The 20,532-nt window shown below is 47.8% G+C and overlaps 1 protein-coding gene across 27 annotated transcripts in view; it reads left to right on the forward strand.

The window, feature by feature from the left end:
* The window catches only part of LOC139581382 (protocadherin gamma-C5-like), a 230,400-nt gene that overhangs the window by 200,557 nt on the left and 9,311 nt on the right, over positions 1-20,532 (forward strand). For 24 of the 27 annotated variants that reach the window (XM_071411097.1, XM_071411099.1, XM_071411094.1 and 21 more), the window contains exon 2: positions 17,483-17,541. In XM_071411097.1, the coding sequence (XP_071267198.1) occupies positions 17,483-17,541 (59 nt within the window). Of the gene's footprint in view, positions 2,664-3,983; positions 6,716-17,482; positions 17,542-20,532 lie in introns of those variants that run through there. The other 3 variants (XM_071411075.1, XM_071411073.1, XM_071411074.1) reach the window with 3 other exon arrangements.

The raw sequence follows: 20,532 nt of genomic DNA on the forward strand, positions 1-20,532 counted from the left end.
CGTAACCCTTACAATACTCCGAGCTGGAGGAGCGAGAGGGATGCGCTTCCATACACGGAAAGACTATATACTCTAAACACAACGTCCATATCGTGATAAAACATTTATGAAAAAAATACTAAATGGAATATACATTCTGGAGATGTGTTTTGATATGAAACTCTTTGTTCTGGACAGTATTTAATTAGGAATTGTGCTGTAACGGATCAGGAATGACGAAGAGAATGGGATACCGAGACTGGAGATGGCTGGCTCTTTGGTGGCATCATTTCTTTCTCTTGTGGAGTACAATAGACGGACAGACTCGCTACACCATCCCGGAGGAACTGAAACAGGGCTCTGTGATAGGAAATCTAGCCAAAGATCTGGGGTTGGGACTATCTGAAATTTTTGACCGTAAACTGCGTGTCGCTTCTGAGGCTGGTAAGCAGTATTTCAGTGTGGATGCGGGGAAGGGCGAGCTGATCGTCAACGAGAGAATAGACAGAGAGACTTTATGCGGACAAAGCGCCAGCTGCGTTCTACCTCTGCAGGTTGTCATTGAGAACCCGTTACAACTATATCGTGTTGAGGTAGAAATACAAGATATGAATGACAACTCCCCTAGTTTTCCTTCAAAACAACATACATTAGAGATAGCTGAATCTACTGCAGCTGGTGTACGTTTTCCATTAGAAAGCGCACAAGACCCAGATGTTGGAAGTAATTCTCTAAAATCATATACTCTTAGTAAAGACGAATGTTTCACTTTAAAATTAAAAGAAATCACTGGTGGAAGAAAAGTGCCAGAACTGGTTTTGGCTAAACCTCTGGACAGGGAGAAAAAAGTTGTCCATCAGCTATTATTGACAGCGCTTGATGGGGGCAATCCCATAAGATCCGGAACGGCACAAATAACAATTACAGTGCTTGATAATAATGACAATATTCCCGTTTTTGAAAAAACTGTGTATAAAGTTTATGTAAGTGAAAGTAGCGCGAAGGGTACTTTAATACTCCAACCTAAAGCGACAGACATCGACGAGGGCCAAAATGGGGAGGTAGAGTATTCTTTCGGTGTGCATACACCTGATTCCGTGCTGTCTGTATTTGAGATTGATCCTGTGACCGGGAAATTATTTTTAAAGGGGGAATTAGATTTCGAGAGTGCTGCAAATTTTGAAATTGACATCAGCGCGAAAGACAAAGGCACCCCTAAAATGGAGGGACATTGTAGTGTGCAGGTAGAAGTCGTAGACGTTAATGACAACTCTCCTGAAATCGTCCTCACCTCTAAACCGAGCCCTGTGCGCGAAGACGCACCCAGTGGCACAGTAGTGGCTTTGATCAGTGCCCGAGACCTAGACTCCGGGAATAACGGTAACGTAACGTTACAGCTCCCGCGAGACTATCCTTTTAAACTGAAACCGTCATTTTCTAATAATTACGCACTGGTCACCAGTGGTGTTTTAGACCGAGAGAGCTTCTCAGAGTATAATATTGAGATAACAGCCACAGATTCGGGCTCCCCTCCCCTGACTACCAAGAAAACTATACCTGTCAGTATCATTGATGTCAACGACAACTCCCCTAAATTCACTCAGTCCTCCTATGATGTCTATTTAAAAGAGAATGGACTACCAGGCTCCATGCTCTCCTCAGTCTCCGCATCTGACCTGGATTTCGGGGATAATGCCAAGATCTCCTACTCCATCCTAGACTCCAAAGTGCAGGGCGTGTCTGTCTCCTCCTATGTGTATATGAACTCTGATAACTGCAGCATCTACAGCATGCACTCGTTTGACTATGAGACACTGAAGGTGTTTCAGATTCTAGTGCAGGCAAAGGACCACGGCTCTCCGTCTCTGAGCAGCAACACCACTGTCCATGTTTTTATCCTGGACCAGAACGACAATGCCCCCGCTGTTATTTACCCCTCCGCTGCCCTGGGCTCGCTCTCTCACCAGAAGATGCCCCGCTCTTCTAAAGCAGGCCACCTGGTTACTAAGGTAACGGCCGTAGACGCAGACTCGGGTCATAACGCCTGGATCTCGTATAAACTGGCGGAGGCCACAGACGCGTCTCTGTTTAGTGTCAACACTTACACAGGGGAGGTGAGGACTAAACGTGCTGTGTCCGAGCAGGACGACTCCTCTCAGAGGCTGCTTATAGAGATAAAGGACGACGGGGAACCAGTACAGTCTTCCACGGTCACAGTGGCCATACTGGTAGAGGACGGGCTCCAAGAACCCATCTTGAACCTCCGGCAGAAAGCGCCAGAGCCCGGCAAGAAAAGCGGGAGAATCACCCTGTATTTGATCCTCTCTCTGGTCTCGGTGTCCATGCTGTCTCTGGTGACTTTTCTCGTCTTAGCGGTCAAGTGCGTTAGAAACAGCAGGAGCAGCGGTAGTTGCTGCATGAGACTGGACGATTTGGACGGCTACAATAACCCCAATAGAAACCTGCAGATCCAGCTCAACACTGACGGGCCTATTAAGTACGTAGAGGTCCTGGGAGGGGACATGTTGTCTCAGAGTCAGTCCTTCAGGTCCTGTCTCTCTCCCATGTCAGAGTTCAGTGATTTCACCTTCGTTAAGCCCAGCAGCACCACTGACTTTAAGGAGATGATCAACGTCCTAGACGCGTCTTTACCCGACAGCGCCTGGACCTTTGAGAGCCAGCAGGTGAGCAGTAAACAACAGCATTGTGACGAATAATATTCCTGACTCTTGTGCTTTATGACGTCCTATCATGAGAATTCAGAGTTAATTTTTCACGTAGCCTATGATGTCATAATCCGTAAGTGAAGATCCACCATCAGTTATGACATCACACCCTGGGAGTTTATGATGAACATTAGCCTGTATTGTGACGTTTAATTGTCCAGGGTGCACTTTATGATATAATAATGTCGGCCTAATATTATATAGTATTAGCGTCAATTCATGCTTACCGGTATGCACATTCACCTCAACGTTGTAGCCTATGAGAAGGGATGATATCTTAACCTGCAGGTCATATATGGTTGTAGAGTAGTTCAGAAAAATAATTAATTGTAAACACTTATCAACTACATAAAAAGCTTAGGCTTGTGTTTTCATGTAAAATATTTTCTTCATAACGAAAATGAAGAAGACAATTATATGATTTATCAAAATATGAATTTACATCACACAAATTGTGTTAATAGTTATTAAACCCTCTTTCGTTGATTACCTCATTTAGCATACCAGTGAATGATATGGATTTCTTTAGGCCTATATCATAGCACTGTAATTTCTCATTAAAGTATTTTGTCAGTACAGTAGGCCTACTAATTTGCACCGGATCAAACGATAAGTGACTTTTGTTATCTAACTGTAAATCGCTCTGGATAAAGGCGTCTGCTAAATTACTAAAATGTAAATGTAAATAAGTGCCATTTATTAACTGTTGTAGTAGGCCTGTTACAACACAGCTGTTGTAAGTAGGCCAATGCTCGTTGTACTTGTTATAAATGACATTGCTGCCTCCTTGCCAAGACGAGTCTAGGTTACATAATGTTGTATGGTTGAAGCGTTATCAACACTTCTGAAATGGAAACGCGTTGGAAACATGCCACCTTGCGGCTAAATCTATTATTGCAATTTGACCATCAGTTCATCACTTCCTTTTCAACGTTGCCTATATTCAATGGAAGAAGTTAATTTCGTTGACAAAACATAGCAACAAGTTCATACTTACTCTTGTTGTTCATACCCACCCTTGTTTGTTTCGGTCTGTGCATCATAAGTCACTTTCTTTTAAAAAAAAAACTCAATCATTTGCTTTTACGCTTCCCGTTGCCTTTCTGTTGTGCATTCAGAGTTGTTTTGCTTAAAACAATAATGGATTTAGCCTGTAACGTGTCGGTAACTTGGTTGTTAGTGCAAAAGAAGTGGCTCTAAAAAGTTTTCCCTCTCGGCTTTGTGAAAGAGTTCTTTCTGTATGGGGAGCAAGTCCCGGGTTCTCGGCCAATAGGAAACGGGTCTTTGTGTCTGTGTCCCCGCCCTAAGAGGAGCGGAGCAGAGGAGACAGACTGTGGAGAGTTTTAGCCGAGCCTTCATGCAGTTTTACCTTTCCTCTGTATTTTACATATAGAATTAGGGCGTCATGATTACTTATAAACTTCCCACCGCACTTTTTCTGAAACGCAAGTGTTTACCAACAGCCTGGTACCGTCGTTTTCACGAAACTATGGATTAGTTACGGTAAAGAGGAACTTTTAACTTTTTCCATCCCCCGGACCCCTCTCATAATGGAATCCAGACAGAGGAAGCACTGCGGAGGGTGGCCCGTGCTGAGGCTATGGTTTTCCCTGGCGTGCCTCATGAGCGCGACCGCCCAGCTTAGTTACTCGGTGTCAGAGGAGCTCAGGCCGGGGGCTGTGGTCGGGAATATCGCTAAGGATTTGGGTCTCACCGTTCAAATGATAATTAAGAGAAAATTGCGGGTGGTCTCGGAAACTAACGCGCAGTACTTCGAGGTGAACCAGGCGACTGGGGATTTTATTATTAGACAGACAATTGACAGGGAACACATGTGCGAATTAAGTGCAACATGTTCACTACATGTTGAGATTGTACTCGAGGACCCTTTAGCAATACATCGTGTTCTTGTGGATATTGTGGATGTGAATGACAATGCGCCGCAGTTTTCCACTAAGAATATTTCCTTGGAGATATCAGAGGCGGCCGCGCCGGGCACCCGGTTCCGACTGGAGAGTGCGCACGATCCAGATGTGGGTATCAACTCTCTGCGTACTTATCACCTCGCAGCCAACGACCGCTTTGTTTTGAATGTGGAAACGAAAAGTGACGGGAGTAAGTTCCCGGAGTTAGTTTTAGAGAAGGCTTTGGATAGGGAGACGCAGGCCTCGTTTCGCCTGTTGCTTACTGCCCTAGACGGGGGACAGCCAGAGAAGTCTGGCTCCACTCTTCTACTCATTACAATTCTGGACGTCAATGACAACGCGCCCGTCTTTGACAAGTCGATGAAAAAAGTTAGCGTGTTGGAGAATGTTGAAAAGGGCACTTTAGTAACGAAACTGAACGCGACCGACGCGGATTATGCTCAGAACGGGGAGATCTCCTTCCTGTTTAGTAAATACACGCCGGACCGGGTGCTCAAGCTATTCAGCGTAGATTCGAAAACCGGTGAGGTCCGTGTGAATGGTCACGTGGATTATGAGACAGCGAATGAGTATTACGTCACTGTGCTGGCCAGGGATGGGGGAACCCCCGCCATGGAAGCATCCTGTAATATCAAAGTTGAAGTCACTGACGTGAATGATAACTCTCCGGAGGTGATGTTGACGTCACTGACCAGTCCTATCCAGGAGGACGCAGCATCGGGCACAGTTATCGCCCTCATCAGCGCAAGGGACCTGGACTCTGGTAAGAACGGCAAGGTAACATTAAAGGTCCAGTCTGGCCTGCCCTTCAAACTCAACTCCGCCTTTGGAGAGCACTACAACCTCATCACCGATGGCAACCTGGACAGAGAGACCATGGCTGATTACACCGTGGTCATCATGGCGACCGACGCTGGATCCCCTCCCCTGTCGTCGCGTACGACCTTCGTGGTCAAGCTGTCAGATGTGAATGACAACGCTCCATCGTTCTCCCAGCCCTCCTACTCAGTGGACGTCCCCGAGAACAACGCCCCCAGCACCCCCATCGCCATGGTGATGGCCTCTGACCCGGACATAGGGGACAATGCCCGCGTCTCCTTTTCCATCCTGCCCAGCATGGTCCAGGGCTCACCCATCTCCTCCTATATCTACATCAACCCAGAGACTGGCCACATCTACAGCATGCGCTCCCTGGACCATGAAACCCTCAACGCCTTCCGCATTGAGGTGCAGGCCCGAGACGCCGGGGCGCCACCCCGGACCACCAACGTCACCGTGCATGTGTTCGTAGTAGATCTTAACGACAACGCGCCCCTCATCGTGTACCCCCCCTTCCCCCAGGATACGGGGCTGCAGCTCAGTGTACCGCAGTCGGCTGGGCCAGGGCATCTCATTAATAAACTGGTTGGGGTGGATCCTGATAGCGGTCATAACGCCTGGTTGTTCTACTCCATCGCCCCCGGGCCTCACGCTGCTCTATTCCTCATCACCCCCCACACCGGCGAGCTCCGCACCACTCGCAAACTAGCCGAGGAGGAGGGTGGCTCCGCCTATGACATCATCGTGGTCGTCCAGGACAACGGCGAACCTATTCTCTCCACCACTGTAGCCATTACGGTAACCGTGGAGGAGAAGGGCGCCAGCGACGCCGCCATAGACAACCGGAAGACGTCGTTGATGCGGCAGACTGGGATGTCTGACATCACCCTGTACCTCATCATCTCACTGGCCTGCGTCTCGGCCGTGTCCTTCCTCACCTTCTTCATCCTCATGGTCCGATGCCTCCGCCACCGCAGCGACCATGGAGGGACAGGCTGCTGCTACAGCCATTACCGGCCCAGCAGGGCCTACCATCAGAGGCCCAACAAGGACCTCCACCTGCAGCTCAACACAGATGGACCCATCCGTTACATGGAGGTGGTGGGAGGGGCTCAAGACCCCCCAGGAACACGAACCTACAGACCCTGCTACTCCACCACCTCCAGCCACAGTGACTTTATGTTTGTCAAGACACCCATGATGAGCCATAACAACACACTCAGTATGACGCTCAACAGGAAGCACCTAATGAACTCAGCCAATGAGGTGAGGGCACCAGGGGGCAGAAGGCAGGGTATTGGTGAGAACTCTATTAGCCATATCACAGGTGTTTCTGAAAAATCACTTGTTCAATGACATTTGAGGTCTACAAGGACTAGGTTATAACCAGTGGCGGTGAAGGTTTTATCCAAAAATTGTTGTCTTTATTGAGTTAGCTTACCATATTGAATGGAGAATTCAAATCATGGTTATAATACTATTTTTAACATCCAGTCTTGAGCCTGCTCACCTAGATTGACTAAGTAACGTAACAATGCATTATTTCTCCTAAAGCCTGGTGTTGTTGAGCCTCATCCTTCTCCTTAGGACGTGGTGAAGGGGCTCTCCTTACTGTGTCATTCAGCTAGAGGAGGAAATGAAGGAGAAGAGGAGAGATTTCATATTTCATCTGACCCAAGGCTAGGAAATGCGGTCTCCCTCTCTTTCTGACTTCCAATTACTAAACAAGATCAGCAGGGAAGCACTGTGCTATGAGAGAATGAGGGAGAGAGGGAATGGATGGATTGGAGGGTAGAGATTGGAAGGAAGAGGGAATGGATGGTTTGGAAGGCAGAGATTGGAGGGAGATAGAGGGGAAGGTTTAGAGTAGACAGATGGAGAGGAGGAGAGTAACGACAGATGGAAATAGAGTAATGGAATAGTGAGATAGGAAGTGGAAGGGAACAGGATGACCGAGAGCAGAAGAGAGTGGGGCTGGAAAAGAGGGATGTGAGGGAGAGGGGGGAGGATGGAACAGAGGGAAGGAAAGGGAGAAGAGGGGGTGAGGGAGAGGGAGGAGGATGGAACAGAGGGAAGGAAAGGGAGAAGAGGGGGTGAGGGAGAGGGGGGAGGAAAGGGAGAAGAGGGTGTGAGGGAGAGGGGGGAGGAAAGGGAGAAGAGGGGGTGAGGGAGAGGGGGAGGGAAGGGAGAAGAGGGGGTGAGGGAGAGGGGGGAGGAAAGGGAGAAGAGGGGGTGAATCATTCAAAGACTAAAGCAGAAGCTGAAAAACAGGAATTCCAGAGTCAGCGCTCGACCTCTCACTTCCTGTTGTCCTCTGAACCTTGATTGGTTCCATGCCTCTGACACTGAGTCACAAGACAACCATGGCCTCGCCCTGTGTGGACGTCTGTACGCCTGTGGCAGCAGCTCTGGCCAAACATTCCCAAACCTCATTCCCAGAGCACTTTTAAGAATACCATTCCACTCTATGTTCTCGAGGTGTGGATGGAAGGTTATATTCCGTTAAATCTGTTCACATACAGTATACAGAGGACTACTCTCTGTTCCTGACTCACTATGTAGCTCTAGGTTTCCAAGATGGCTGCCTGTGCTCTAGTTTTGATGATTCATGTGGAGAGACTGTGGCCTCTTTCCCCTATTTACATTTATTTTATCCTTTTTTAATTTAGTTTTAGTAAAGTCCCTACAGAAAGAGTTCAGTGGGTGGAGATGTGGTTTAGTTTTAGTTTTTATGTTTCTCTGGTGAATTACACAGCTTATTTTTTCTGGTGAGTTGCAGTTTACGTTTCTCTGGTGGGTTACACAGCTTACGTTTCTCTGGTGAGTTACACAGTTTATGTTTCTCTGGTGGGTTACACAGCTTACGTTTTTCTGGTGAGTTACACAGCTTATGTTTCTCTGGTGGGTTACACAGCTTACGTTTCTCTGGTGAGTTACACAGTTTACGTTTCTCTGGTGGGTTACACAGCTTATTTTTTCTGGTGAGTTGCAGTTTACGTTTTTCTGGTGAGTTGCAGTTTACGTTTCTCTGGTGGGTTACACAGCTTACGTTTCTCTGGTGAGTTAAACAGCTTACGTTTCTCTGGTGGGTTACACAGCTTATTTTCTCTGGTGAGTTGCAGTTTACGTTTCTCTGGTGAGTTGCAGTTTATGTTTCTCTGGTGAGTTACACAGTTTATGTTTCTCTGGTGAGTTACACAGCTTATTTTCTCTGGTGGGTTACAAAGCTTATTTTCTCTGGTGAGTTACACAGCTTACGTTTCTCTGGTGGGTTACACAGCTTATTTTCTCTGGTGAGTTACAAAGCTTACGTTTCTCTGGTGGGTTACACAGCAGCTGTTTCTCTGGTGAGTTACACGGCTTACGTTTCTCTGGTGAGTTACACAGCAGCTGTTTCTCTGGTGAGTTACACAGCAGCTGTTTCTCTGGTGAGTTACACAGCAGCTGTTTCTCTGGTGAGTTACACAGCAGCTGTTTCTCTGGTGAGTTACACAGCAGCTGTTTCTCTGGTGAGTTACACGGCTTACGTTTCTCTGGTGAGTTACACAGCAGCTGTTTCTCTGGTGAGTTACACAGCAGCTGTTTCTCTGGTGAGTTACACAGCAGCTGTTTCTCTGGTGAGTTACACAGCAGCTGTTTCTCTGGTGAGTTACACAGCAGCTGTTTCTCTGGTGAGTTACACAGCAGCTGTTTCTCTGGTGAGTTACACAGCAGCTGTTTCTCTGGTGAGTTACACAGCTTATTTTCTCTGGTGAGTTACACAGCTTATTTTCTCTGGTGAGTTGCAGTTTACGTTTCTCTGGTGGGTTGCAGTTTACGTTTCTCTGGTGGGTTACACAGCTTACGTTTCTCTGGTGGGTTACACAGCTTATTTTCTCTGGTGAGTTACACAGCTTACGTTTCTCTGGTGGGATACACAGCAGCTGTTTCTCTGGTGAGTTACACGGCTTACGTTTCTCTGGTGAGTTACACAGCAGCTGTTTCTCTGGTGAGTTACACAGCAGCTGTTTCTCTGGTGAGTTACACAGCTTATTTTCTCTGGTGAGTTGCAGTTTACGTTTCTCTGGTGGGTTGCAGTTTACGTTTCTCTGGTGGGTTAAACAGCTTACGTTTCTCTGGTGAGTTACACGGCTTACGTTTCTCTGGTGAGTTACACAGCAGCTGTTTCTCTGGTGAGTTACACAGCAGCTGTTTCTCTGGTGAGTTACACAGCAGCTGTTTCTCTGGTGAGTTACACAGCAGCTGTTTCTCTGGTGAGTTACACAGCAGCTGTTTCTCTGGTGAGTTACACAGCAGCTGTTTCTCTGGTGAGTTACACAGCAGCTGTTTCTCTGGTGAGTTACACGGCTTACGTTTCTCTGGTGAGTTACACAGCAGCTGTTTCTCTGGTGAGTTACACAGCAGCTGTTTCTCTGGTGAGTTACACAGCAGCTGTTTCTCTGGTGAGTTACACAGCAGCTGTTTCTCTGGTGAGTTACACAGCAGATGTTTCTCTGGTGAGTTACACAGCAGCTGTTTCTCTGGTGAGTTACACAGCAGCTGTTTCTCTGGTGAGTTACACAGCTTATTTTCTCTGGTGAGTTACACAGCTTATTTTCTCTGGTGAGTTGCAGTTTACGTTTCTCTGGTGGGTTGCAGTTTACGTTTCTCTGGTGGGTTACACAGCTTACGTTTCTCTGGTGGGTTACACAGCTTATTTTCTCTGGTGAGTTACACAGCTTACGTTTCTCTGGTGGGATACACAGCAGCTGTTTCTCTGGTGAGTTACACGGCTTACGTTTCTCTGGTGAGTTACACAGCAGCTGTTTCTCTGGTGAGTTACACAGCAGCTGTTTCTCTGGTGAGTTACACAGCTTATTTTCTCTGGTGAGTTGCAGTTTACGTTTCTCTGGTGGGTTGCAGTTTACGTTTCTCTGGTGGGTTAAACAGCTTACGTTTCTCTAGTGAGTTACACAGCTTACGTTTCTCTGGTGGGTTACACAGCTTATTTTCTCTGGTGAGTTACACAGCTTACGTTTCTCTGGTGGGTTACACAGCAGCTGTTTCTCTGGTGAGTTACACAGCAGCTGTTTCTCTGGTGAGTTACACAGCAGCTGTTTCTCTGGTGGGTTACACAGCTTATTTTCTCTGATGAGTTACACAGCTTACGTTTCTCTGGTGGGTTACACAGCAGCTGTTTCTCTGGTGAGTTACACAGCTTATTTTCTCTGGTGAGTTACACAGCTTATTTTCTCTGGTGGGTTACACAGCTTATTTTCTCTGGTGAGTTACACAGCTTACGTTTCTCTGGTGGGTTACACAGCAGCTGTTTCTCTGGTGAGTTACACGGCTTACGTTTCTCTGGTGAGTTACACAGCAGCTGTTTCTCTGGTGAGTTACACAGCAGCTGTTTCTCTGGTGAGTTACACAGCAGCTGTTTCTCTGGTGAGTTACACAGCTTATGTTTCTCTGGTGAGTTACACAGCTTATTTTCTCTGGTGAGTTGCAGTTTACGTTTCTCTGGTGGGTTGCAGTTTACGTTTCTCTGGTGGGTTACACAGCTTACGTTTCTCTGGTGAGTTACACAGCTTACGTTTCTCTGGTGAGTTACACAGCTTACGTTTCTCTGGTGGGTTACACAGCAGCTGTTTCTCTGGTGAGTTACACAGCAGCTATTTCTCTGGTGAGTTACACAGCAGCTGTTTCTCTGGTGAGTTACACAGCAGTTGTTTCTCTGGTGAGTTACACAGCAGTTGTTTCTCTGGTGAGTTACACAGCAGTTGTTTCTCTGGTGAGTTACACAGCAGCTGTTTCTCTGGTGAGTTACACAGCAGCTGTTCCTCTGGTGAGTTACACAGCAGCTGTTTCTCTGGTGAGTTACACAGCAGTTGTTTCTCTGGTGAGTTACACAGCTGCTGTTCCTCTGGTGAGTTACACAGCAGCTGTTTCTCTGGTGAGTTACACAGCAGCTGTTTCTCTGGTGAGTTACACAGCAGCTGTTTCTCTGGTGAGTTACACAGCAGCTGTTTCTCTGGTGAGTTACACAGCTTACGTTTCTCTGGTGAGTTACACAGCTTACGTTTCTCTGGTGAGTTACACAGCAGCTGTTTCTCTGGTGAGTTACACAGCAGCTGTTTCTCTGGTGAGTTACACAGCAGCTGTTTCTCTGGTGAGTTACACAGCAGCTGTTTCTCTGGTGAGTTACACAGCAGCTGTTTCTCTGGTGAGTTACACAGCAGCTGTTTCTCTGGTGAGTTACACAGCAGCTGTTTCTCTGGTGAGTTACACTGCAGCTGTTTCTCTGGTGAGTTACACTGCAGCTGTTTCTCTGGTGAGATACACAGCAGCTGTTTCTCTGGTGAGTTACACAGCAGCTGTTTCTCTGGTGAGTTACACAGCTTACGTTTCTCTGGTGAGTTACACAGCAGCTGTTTCTCTGGTGAGTTACACAGCTTACGTTTCTCTGGTGAGTTACACAGCAGCTGTTTCTCTGGTGAGTTACACGGCTTACGTTTCTCTGGTGAGTTACACAGCAGCTGTTTCTCTGGTGAGTTACACGGCTTACGTTTCTCTGGTGAGTTACACGGCTTATTTTCTCTGGTGAGTTACACGGCTTACGTTTCTCTGGTGGGTTACACAGCAGCTGTTTCTCTGGTGAGTTACACAGCAGCTGTTTCTCTGGTGAGTTACACAGCAGCTGTTTCTCTGGTGAGTTACACAGCAGCTGTTTCTCTGGTGAGTTACACAGCAGCTGTTTCTCTGGTGAGTTACACAGCAGCTGTTTCTCTGGTGAGTTACACAGCAGCTGTTTCTCTGGTGAGTTACACAGCAGCTGTTTCTCTGGTGAGTTACACAGCAGCTGTTTCACTGGTGAGTTACACAGCAGCTGTTTCTCTGGTGAGTTACACGGCTTACGTTTCTCTGGTGAGTTACACAGCAGCTGTTTCTCTGGTGAGTTACACAGCAGCTGTTTCTCTGGTGAGTTACACAGCAGCTGTTTCTCTGGTGAGTTACACAGCAGCTGTTTCTCTGGTGAGTTACACAGCAGCTGTTTCTCTGGTGAGTTACACAGCAGCTGTTTCCCTGGTGAGTTACACAGCAGCTGTTTCTCTGGTGAGTTACACAGCAGCTGTTTCTCTGGTGAGTTACACAGCAGCTGTTTCTCTGGTGAGTTACATAGCTTACGTTTCTCTGGTGAGTTACACGGCTTACGTTTCTCTGGTGAGTTACACAGCAGCTGTTTCTCTGGTGAGTTACACGGCTTACGTTTCTCTGGTGAGTTACACGGCTTACGTTTCTCTGGTGAGTTACACAGCAGCTGTTTCTCTGGTGAGTTACACAGCAGCTGTTTCTCTGGTGAGTTACACAGCAGCTGTTTCTCTGGTGAGTTACACAGCAGTTGTTTCTCTGGTGGGTTACACAGCAGCTGTTTCTCTGGTGAGTTACACAGCAGCTGTTTCTCTGGTGAGTTACACGGCTTACGTTTCTCTGGTGAGTTACACAGCAGCTGTTTCTCTGGTGAGATAGCAGGGTGTTTACCTGGTCATCAGATTTTACTCTCTCTCTGTCTCTCTCTCTGTCTCTGTCTCCCTGAATCTCTCTGTCTCCCTGAATCTGCCTGTCCCTGGGGTTGTCAGGGTAACATCTGTCTCCATGCTCCAGTGACACGTGCAGAACAGTGACGATAGAGGGAAGGAGAGAAGGATGAAGGGAGAGAAAGACAGCAAGGGATGGCTTTACGCACGTATGCCGCAGTGACAGATGGACTGGCCTCTAATGGGCCAGGGCCACAGAGAGGGCACAATCAGTGTGTGTGTGTGTGTGTGTGTGTGTGTGAACAGCGTATAGTCAGGTGTTCCAAGCCCTACAGGGGTGTGTCATTTTAACAGGGCCCTAGGTTCCCAATGTCCCATTGTGACAGAGTGACTCCTCAGTGTCCCCGTATCTCCTCTCGTTTCAATAGGAGTGTGTAGCTCTTCATCAAAGGCTCTTTGTGTTTGGAACTGTTGGAGTGGGGTTGTATCCAAGGAGTAAAGTACCACATTCAGGGTGTGTGTATGCGCTCATGTCGACACTACAGTGTTTATCTGTGTTCGTGTGGTCACGTGGGGTGACTAGATATGGAGTGGTTGGTAAATACTGTGTGTTTTACGGATGAAGAAGCAGCACGTGCCACCAACAGGCCTGCATTGCTCACTGACTCTGTCCCTGACTCATATCCTGTGTGACTGTCTCAGTGTGGTCCAGTGCACCTGAATAAAGCTCATCAACAGTCTTCCTTTCATGTCTCCTGCCCTGGTCTTAGCCTCCTGGTGGGTCCTACATTGTTGACTCTGTCACTAGGGTCCAGCTAGAGCTTAGTATTAGGATTCATAATAATCAGTTTTTCCTCTAGTGTTGTCATCAGAATGGCTTAGTGGACAATGGAACTTAAAATAATGTATTGTGAAAACTAGGATAATATTATGCAGGAGTGTGGGGGTTTGTGAAGCTCAGTTGGTAGAGCATGGAGCTTATAACACCAGGGTAGTGGGTTCGATTCCCGGGACCACCCCTTATGTAAAATTGATGCACACATGACACATCTGTTAAATGTCATAGTATTTATGTCTTCACTATTATTCTACAATGTAGAAAATTGTCAAAATTAAAAAATACCCTGGAATGAGTAGGTGTGTCCAAACTTTTGTCTGGTACTGTATATTACTTTACTATTTACTGTTGGAGGGACCTCCACTTTCAGACAGAGCACCAGGTGCAGTCTAGCCACAGTTCTGTCAATGCGAAGAGCCTTGGGGGTGTGTGTTTTGGTGTGTGTTTGAACACGGTAACTTCCTCACACAGCACAAAGCACCAGGTGGGTCCAGCCTGTGTGATAACCATGCCAATGGAGGGTGTGTGAGTGGTGTGTGTGTGTTTCGGCAGGGAAGCCTGCTGTGAATCTCTTCTATTCATCAGATTCTGGCCAGACAGACAGACACAGACAGACAGACGGAGACCAGACATTCATGTTCAGCGATTAGTGTCTTTTCCCACTTGAGTCCAGAGCTATCCCTCACTGTGATTATCCTTCTCCACATCAGATAAATCCTCAATGATTTTAAACCTCTATACTGACTGTTTTCATCCACAGTATCTTACGGACATGAACGGGCTGTAAGGCAGTAGGTTCTCTACCTACGGTTCTAACTCCAGTGGTAACTGTGTGCTAGGAGCTATAATTCTGATAAGTCTCTATGGATCAGAACAGGAGAACTAGAATCCCCATCTGGCCTCAGAGCCGGCAGAGCTTCTCACTGAGGGAGTCTAGTGGATTTGATCCTCTCTGGTCACTTTCTTGGTTCTGCCTTTAACTGACTCTGGATCAGCTTTCTGGAGCACCGGTCCCTATTTTAACTACATTTACATTTTTACATTTAAGTCATTTAGCAGACGCTCTTATCCAGAGCGACTTACAAATTGGGTCTTAGCCTCCTGGGTTGGGTTTTAGGGGGTTGGGTTTTAGGGGCGGTTTTAGGGGCAGAAAGTTAGTACACATTTATTACGTAACATACAAACTGAAAGAAATAGAAATGAACGTGAGCTGTTGTGCTCTTGCTAACGTCACTTGACCCTTTAATTGTGTGAACTCACCTCAGTACAGTAACACTACATAGTGTCCCTGTCTGGAACGCCAGCCCAGAATCTGTTTACCTTTATTCTACATGCCTGTGGCGAGACCTGGGAATGACCTCTGGGAATGTTTTTGTCGGCAGTGAGCGTCACACTGCTGGAATGTTGGGCCCCTCGTTCATTTTCAAATGAGGAAACACGTTTTCTCTTTTCTCCCTTACTGCCATGACAACTGCCGCCAAAACCAGCAGAGAGAAAAATTGGGAAATATCCATCTGTCTGTCTCTGTTTGAAACAAAATAAAACTACATGAGTGGAGAAGATTAGATTACACACCGTTCTTCCCTCCCTGTCATGATTGTCTTATTTAGAAGCCTATTCATAGTTTAGAGACCAGGGTATTCCTGTTTGGTTTTATTGACAGTCTCTTATCAATATATAATCATATAGGCACACAAAGATGGCTGCCACTCTTCGTCGGTATACATTTAAAGGATCCTTGACAGGATAGAATTTGCATACAGATGCGAGCGATGTGTATTATTGTGTTACATGAGACCCTTGGGTAGACTGATATTTAATCAGTGGGTCATTTTGGTGCAGTTTGTAAATTCTGTGTTGGTGGGGAAGGTGTTATTGAAGTTGGATAGTGTGTTGCTCTACCCCTCTCTCTACCTCCCTCCTATCCCTCCATTCCCTCCCCCTCTCTCTACCTCCCTCCTCCTATCCCACCATTCCCTCCCCCTCTCTCTACCTCCCTCCTATCCCTCCATTCCCTCCCCCTCTCTCTACCTCCCTCCTCCTATCCCACCATTCCCTCCCCCTCTCTCTACCTCCCTCCTCCTATCCCACCATTCCCTCCCCCTCTCTCTACCTACCTCCTCCTATCCCACCATTCCCTCCCCCTCTCTCTACCTCCCTCCTCCTATCCCACCATTCCCTCCCCCTCTCTCTACCTCCCTCCTCCTATCCCACCATTCCCTCCCCCTCTCTCTACCTCCCTCCTCCTATCCCACCATTCCCTCCCCCTCTCTCTACCTCCCACCATTCCCTCCCCCTCTCTCTTTCCTCCGTCTCAGTGTGGCAGAACAGTTGTGTTGATAATTCAAGGGAGGTGGGCGGCAGCAGCGCTGGCTTCTCTCTGGGGAGCCTTTCTCTTCTCTCCTGTTTTCTCCTCCTGTGTTGATTAGGAGACAGAGTCTGGAACAGAGCCAAGGGTCTATTTACCGCCTCGATGCCCAACGTGAGAGAGAGAGATGGAAAATAGGTAGAGAGAGAGGGAAAATAGGTAGAGAGAGAGAGGGAAAATAGGGAGAGAGAGAAAAAGGGAAAATAGGTAGAGAGGGGGAAAATAGGTAGAGAGAGGGAAAATAGGGAGAGAGAGAGGGAAATAGGGAAATAGGGAGAGAGAGAGAGAGAGAGAGAGAGAGAGGGAAAATAGGGAGGGAGAGAGAGAGAAAATAGTTAGAGCAAAAATAGGGAGAGCGAGAGAGCAAAAATAGGGAGAGCGAGAGGGAAAGAGGGAGGGAAAATAGGGAGAGAGGGAAAATATAGGGAGTAAATAAGGAGAGAGAGAGAGAGGGAAAATAGGGAGAAAGAGAGAGGGGGGAAGGAGGGAGAGAGAGAGAGAGAGGGGGAAAACAGGGAGAGAGAGAGAGAGGAAAAATAGGGAGAGAGAGAGGGGGAAATAGGGAGAGAGAGAGGGGAAAAGAAGGGAGAGAGAGAGGGAAAATAGGGAGAGAGAGAGGGAAAATAGGGAGTGAGAGAAAGAGGGAACATAGGGAGAGAGAGAGGGAAAATAGGGAGTGAGAGAAAGAGGGAAAATAGGGAGAGGGAAAGTGAAAATAGGTGAGAATCAGCCACAACACGTTAACTTCGCTATATACAGGCTATATGGAGTCCTTATCACTGTGAATCAGCCACAACACGTTTTAGATGTTGTTCCGTATTGTGAATAAATGTTAGGGAATATCTCGTCAATGGCGACCTTGTGTTGTCTGAATCTGATAAACTAAGACTTTCATCTTGTAGAAGCTAGTAGAGACTTTGTAAAGCTTGAAGCTCTGTATAAAGGGTATAATCATTCATGCAACAAGGATGACACATATCCCGTCCATATCCCGTGAAATCCCGTTTAGTTCCTGAGTTGATTTCGTTTTGTGACTGTAATTGGGAGCGGTGTCCCAGTCTCTGTGTGTGTGTGTCAGTGACATTTTCTGCTCCATGGATTTCAGAACAAAATGGCCTCCCATGCAGGCTGGAAGATGCATGCCCTTTATTCAGCCCCCTGACTACAGACAAAAAAGAGTACACGCACATACACACACCCGGATGGCCTGAGACCCAAACAGTAATGCATAAAACAGGCGGACGGACACACAGTCCCATGGTCCCGTTGTTGGTATGTAGAAACAGAGATTTGATTTTGTCTTTTCTTCACAGCAAAAGCCTCCTAACGCCGACTGGCGCTTCACCCAAGGCCAGAGACCTGGACCCAGTGGGTGAGTACATAGATTCTCTCTCACACACACACACACACACACACACACACACACACACACACACACACACACACACACACACACACACACACACACACACACACACACACACACACACACACACACACACACACACACACACACACACACACACACACACACACACACACACGTTATGTATTCATGACGAGTAACTGGGCTTTGGTGTTGCTCAGAGGCTTTCAGAGGGAAGGAGAGCAACAGAGGAGTGAGCAGAGCAAGAGACTGAGGCCTGGAGATGGGGAGACCGCTAGATAAAGCGATGGAGAGTGAGAGAGATGGCGAGATGGTTGAAGGGAGTGAGGAGAGGAAGCAGTAGGAACATACAGTTCTCAGCGGTGATGACATCAGATACTGAGGCACAGAGACTCTGAAGATAACGGAGAGATTCCATCTGAGCTCTGAGTCCTCTGAGTGAACAGTCAGATTCTTCTCTCTAACCTGAGTGTCTCTCCTGCCTGTCTCCAGGCTGCTCTCTCCCTCACATACACAATGGCTTCCATTCCTCTCCCTCCTTCCCTCTGCTCAGAGCCTGTGTGCCATCACTCAGTACTGCTGATGAGAGGAGGGGACCAGAGTGACAGGGAGTGGACCAGAGTGACAGGGAGGGGACCACAGAGTGACAGGGAGGGGACCACAGAGTGACAGGGAGGGGACCACAGAGTGACAGGGAGGGGACCACAGAGTGACAGGGAGGGGACCACAGAGTGAGGGGACCAGAGTGACAGGGAGGGGACCAGAGTGACAGGGAGGGGACCAGAGTGACAGGGAGGGGACCAGAGTGACAGGGAGGGGACCAGAGTGACAGGGAGGGGACCACAGAGTGACAGGGAGGGGACCACAGAGTGACAGGGAGGGGACCAGAGTGACAGGGAGGGGACCAGAGTGACAGGGAGGGGACCAGAGTGACAGGGAGGGGACCAGAGTGACAGGGAGGGGAGAACATAAGCGCACAGATTTCTAACCTCCACATTGTGGCTCATTGATCGTTGTGTTTCCATCTGGGTGATTGCATTTGATTGACCACTTGTGATTTACTGTTTGTCAATGATTGGCTGTTTCATGGCGGTAGCTGGGGATTTGCATCTACCGACACCAATCAGTGTGTGTGTGTAACTATGTGTGTGTGTAACTGTGTGACTGTGTGTGTGTGTGTGTGTGTAACTGTGTGTGTGTGTGTGTGTGACTGTGTGTGTGTGTAACTGTGTGTGTGTGTGTAACTGTGTGTGTGTAACTGTGTGTGTGTAACTGTGTGTGTGTGTGTGTGTGTGTGTAACTGTGTGTGTGTGTGTGTAATAGTGCGTGTGTAACAGTGTGTGTGTGTGTAACAGTGTGTGTGTGTAACAGTGTGTGTGTGTAACAGTGTGTGTGTGTGTGTGTGTAACAGTGTGTGTGTGTGTGTAACAGTGTGTGACTGTGTGCCCCTTCATTGCTTATTCAGTCCGCATTGTGTTCCAATTTGCTGCAGCAGTTTCCACAACAGAACATTACACAACACATTCCATGAGTCCTCATCTGAAATCAACCATCTGGGAGAGGAAACTCTCTCTCCTCTCCTAGCCTGCTTCTCTTGCACAAACACAAACCCACACACATACACACACACACACACACAACCCCACGCACGCACGTACACACACACAACCCCACGCACGCACGTACACACACACACACACACAACCCCACGCACGCACGTACACACACACAACCCCACGCACGCACGTACACACACACACAACCCCACGCACGCACGTACACACACACACACACACAACCCCACGCACGCACGCACGTACACACACACAACCCCACGCACGTACGTACACACACACGCAACCCCACGCACGTACGTACACACACACACAACCCCACGCACGCACGTACACACACACACACACACAACCCCACGCACGCACGCACGTACACACACACAAACCCACGCACGTACACACACACACACACACAACCCCACGCACGCACGTACACACACACAACCCCACACACGTACGTACACACACACACGCAACCCCACGCACGCACGCACGTACACACACACACAACCCTGCGCACGCACGCACACACACAACCCTACGCACGCCCATACACACAACCCCACGTACACACACACACACAACGGCACACACACACACACAACGCACACACACAAACACACGCATGTACAAACACGCAACACACAAACGCACGCACGTACACACTTACACAACACACACATGCCCTCACGGACACACACACACAAGGCAGCTTTAGCAGGGAACAAAGACACGACAGCTGTCCATGCTGGACGCCACTGTGGTTGTGGATACATTGGAAGTGATCCATTTGGAAAACTTTGCTTCTCTTTGAAATGTTAGATGGATGTCACAGGCGCAACATTTTTCACAGGAGAGTGCAGCGCCGCTGAGTATTGCCTGATCTTCCCCTAGCCTGTAGATCCTGATGTAATAGAAGTCATAACACTTCTCTTGTGTTTCCAGTCCCTGCAACTACCATGGTGATCACATACGATGGCCACAGAAGCGAAGCATAAGGTATCAACATGTGTATAGTATACAGTGTGGTCACTCTATCCCCTTAACAACTGTTCTGGATCGATTTTGTTGAGTCATTGGTCAATGGGTAATGTTGGAGCTGAGGTAAGGGAAACTGATCTGACACCAGTTGTTAAGGGCAGAGAGTAGCCACAGCTTGGTAGGTAGAGCTCTGCAGTGTTGTGTGTAGGTATCCCTGACCCTTTTGCTATAGCGCAGATTCACTAGCCTGTGCCGAGCTGGGCTGTTAGTCCCTCTGCGATAGTGAGACATTGATGGGGATCTCTGATTGGTTCCCTCATGTGTAGTGGGATGCTTCGAGTTTCTTCACTGTGTGTATTTTGTGGAGTTTTACTTCGCATGGTGTGGTTGTGTAATCAAAAGACTGTTGTCTCAAATCTCT

This window comes from Salvelinus alpinus, chromosome 7 (genome assembly GCF_045679555.1).
Source record: "Salvelinus alpinus chromosome 7, SLU_Salpinus.1, whole genome shotgun sequence".
NCBI lineage: Eukaryota > Metazoa > Chordata > Actinopteri > Salmoniformes > Salmonidae > Salvelinus > Salvelinus alpinus.